At 42.4% G+C, this 2,429-nt stretch overlaps 1 protein-coding gene across 1 annotated transcript; it reads right to left on the minus strand.

Moving 5' to 3' along the window:
• Positions 1-107: 107 nt before the first annotated feature.
• On the minus strand, positions 108-2,423 carry LOC121966805 (transcription initiation factor TFIID subunit 1-like; the record flags this gene model as incomplete). The annotated part of the gene is made up of 7 exons (XM_042516869.1): positions 2,300-2,423; positions 2,105-2,221; positions 1,624-1,746; positions 1,131-1,372; positions 775-990; positions 428-670; positions 108-341 (listed from the first exon to the last, which is right to left on the minus strand). Coding segments are annotated over exons 2-7 (1,089 nt in total), but the record flags the coding sequence as incomplete, so codon positions are not given.
• Positions 2,424-2,429: the final 6 nt, after the last annotated feature.

Below are 2,429 nucleotides of genomic sequence, written 5' to 3' on the forward strand. Positions count from 1 at the left end.
ACAGATAAGAAATACTACAGTCTCTGTGTTTGGGTATTGTATTTAATTTTGTGGCAAAAAAAAAAAAAAAATTCAAGAGTTAGATTTGTATTTTTTCTAGGTGTCTTACCCTGCTGTGCGTTATAAGCATTTGCATTGCGGGTCATGCTCGAGGGCAGCCAACCTGCCAGGCTGGCTCGCTGAGTCTTTGTGCCCTTGTGTTTTACGTCCTCCCCATTCCAGATAATATCGTCCTCCCATTTCAGCTGCGTGACCATCAGGAAGAGCTCATTCTCCAGGGCTGATCTGTCCTTATCTCCATCTTCATTATCATCATTGTCGTTGCCATCTCGCTTGAAAAACTGGAGATATTATTATAGACAATATCAGTGACACTATCAGAAAAATTTTCATGTTATGATGGCTGCAGAAGTTCATGTTTGCATACCTCATGTACAGTCTCTGTGATTTCTTTAAGCGTGTCCTGCTGCTGAGGCTCACTGGTCGTCATTTCTTTTAGCTTGAAGCCGTAGTTGAAGTTGCTTCCATCCTCAGAGACGCCAAGCATGTCGTACCAGAGCTGTGCGGGGCCGTATCGCCATTCTGCTACTTTAGGTCGAGACTCTGCCTCCTTGTCCCCATCGCCACAAGTTTGTGAGAACTTGGATTCCACTGGAGCCATCATGGTTATCTTCAGGACACAGAAAGGTAGGTGGGGAGATACAATGACTTATTGCCTGACTACCACCAGCTCACAGTAGAACCTGTGATATCCTGTAACAATGAAATATTTACCTCATCATCAGACAGACACTGCTCTGGGGGAGGAGCGGGCGCATACTCGTAAAGCCATCCAGATTTCTTCTCCTGGCTTTGCTCTGTTGGTTCTCCCTCTGGAGGAGGTGTCCCAGGCTGAGGGTCTCTGTGCTTTCGCTTTTTCTTCCTGCGGGCACTCCTCCAAACTGATGGCATGTTCTTTCCAGGACCAAACAGCCGTAAGAACCTAAGCACCTGGTGGTAAATCCAAGAGAAAGTGGGTATCAGTGCAGTCCTTAATTTAAAAAAAAAAAAAAAAAAAAAGACGATAATGACAAAATAAATCTTAAGCATGTATAATGACAATTAAACAGATGCTTGTAAAGATGTCATACCCTTCCTGGCCTAAACTCGGGGAAGAGCTCTGTGACACCTGGCAGTGCTTTGGCTGCATCTTTCTGCATGATACCAGCAAGAGGGAGGGTGAGCCTATCTGGGGGGCCTCCAGCCCCTAAGTCCTGGCAGGGACGGTCAGTTTCTGACTCAGAGTCTGAGGAGCTGCTGAAATCAACCTTATCAGCTGTAGAAGATGGTGCGATGATGGAGGGCAAGATGATGCCATCACCCTCTTCCCCAACTGTGAGGAGAGACAGGGACAAAACCACAGCAGAAGCAGACGATCAAACGTCATGTCATGATATTCGTGATCTAAAATGCTTTAACCAAGTCTGAAGTGCTACTGAGTTTACAATACAATCAATCCAGTGTATGTTATTCAGAGACAACACTAGCAAATTCACACCCCTATAAGTTTTCTTTACAAGTTTCAGCTTAAACTCTGTTAAAGAAGATGAGTCAGTCACAATCCTTATGGGTAAAAATGTTCACCATTTGAGCTCTGAGATGAGGGTTCCTCTTTCTTAGCAGATGTAGGTAGACTTGGGGGTGGCGGTGGAGGCATGAGCTTAGAATCAATATCCTCGCAATCAGCATCATAGTCATCTTCATCATCTAAGATGAAAGAATTTAAAAATGTTGAAAAACATTCACACAAAATAAATGGAAAAGTGAACAGTCCACCAACATTCTGGAAACTTTGGTAAGGAATGAAAAAAATGTGAAAGAAGTGATACAGTTAATGATTTGATTGTGTAAAATGGTGTAAAACTTGTAAAAAAAAAAATCACTTTTAATGACATTTTGAGGTTAAAAAGGTATAGAAAAATGCGTTTAATTATACATCCTAAGAAATAAAATATTAACAAAAAAAAACACAATTAGATGTTAGATGCAGTTAAGTAAGGTGTAATATTCTAATTGACTCTAACAACAAATCAAACAGGACTCTAAGGAGCTGTAAGTGGATCACCTGTTTTCCTGCTGGGTTGCAAAGACCCCATGGCCTGACGGTACTTTTTTGTCTCATCCTCAGCGACCTCACTGATGTCAGAATAATCAACTGCATCCTCTGTGCTCTTCACCCAACCTGGATGAGGACAAAGATTGAAAATGTAATTTCTGGCAAAATGAATGGAGTACAGTTACTTTTTATAGTTAAACTAACCTTCTGCATCCACAGTACCAGACTCCCTGCTTTCCTCTTGATCCTCCTCCTCCTCCTCATTGGCAGTGATTTCTGTAATGAGTGTGCCCAGACCCAGAGTACCCAAACCAGCCAAATGCTTTTTGGACTC

The sequence above is a fragment of the Plectropomus leopardus genome, unplaced genomic scaffold, assembly GCF_008729295.1.
Source record: "Plectropomus leopardus isolate mb unplaced genomic scaffold, YSFRI_Pleo_2.0 unplaced_scaffold25948, whole genome shotgun sequence".
Classification (NCBI taxonomy): domain Eukaryota; kingdom Metazoa; phylum Chordata; class Actinopteri; order Perciformes; family Serranidae; genus Plectropomus; species Plectropomus leopardus.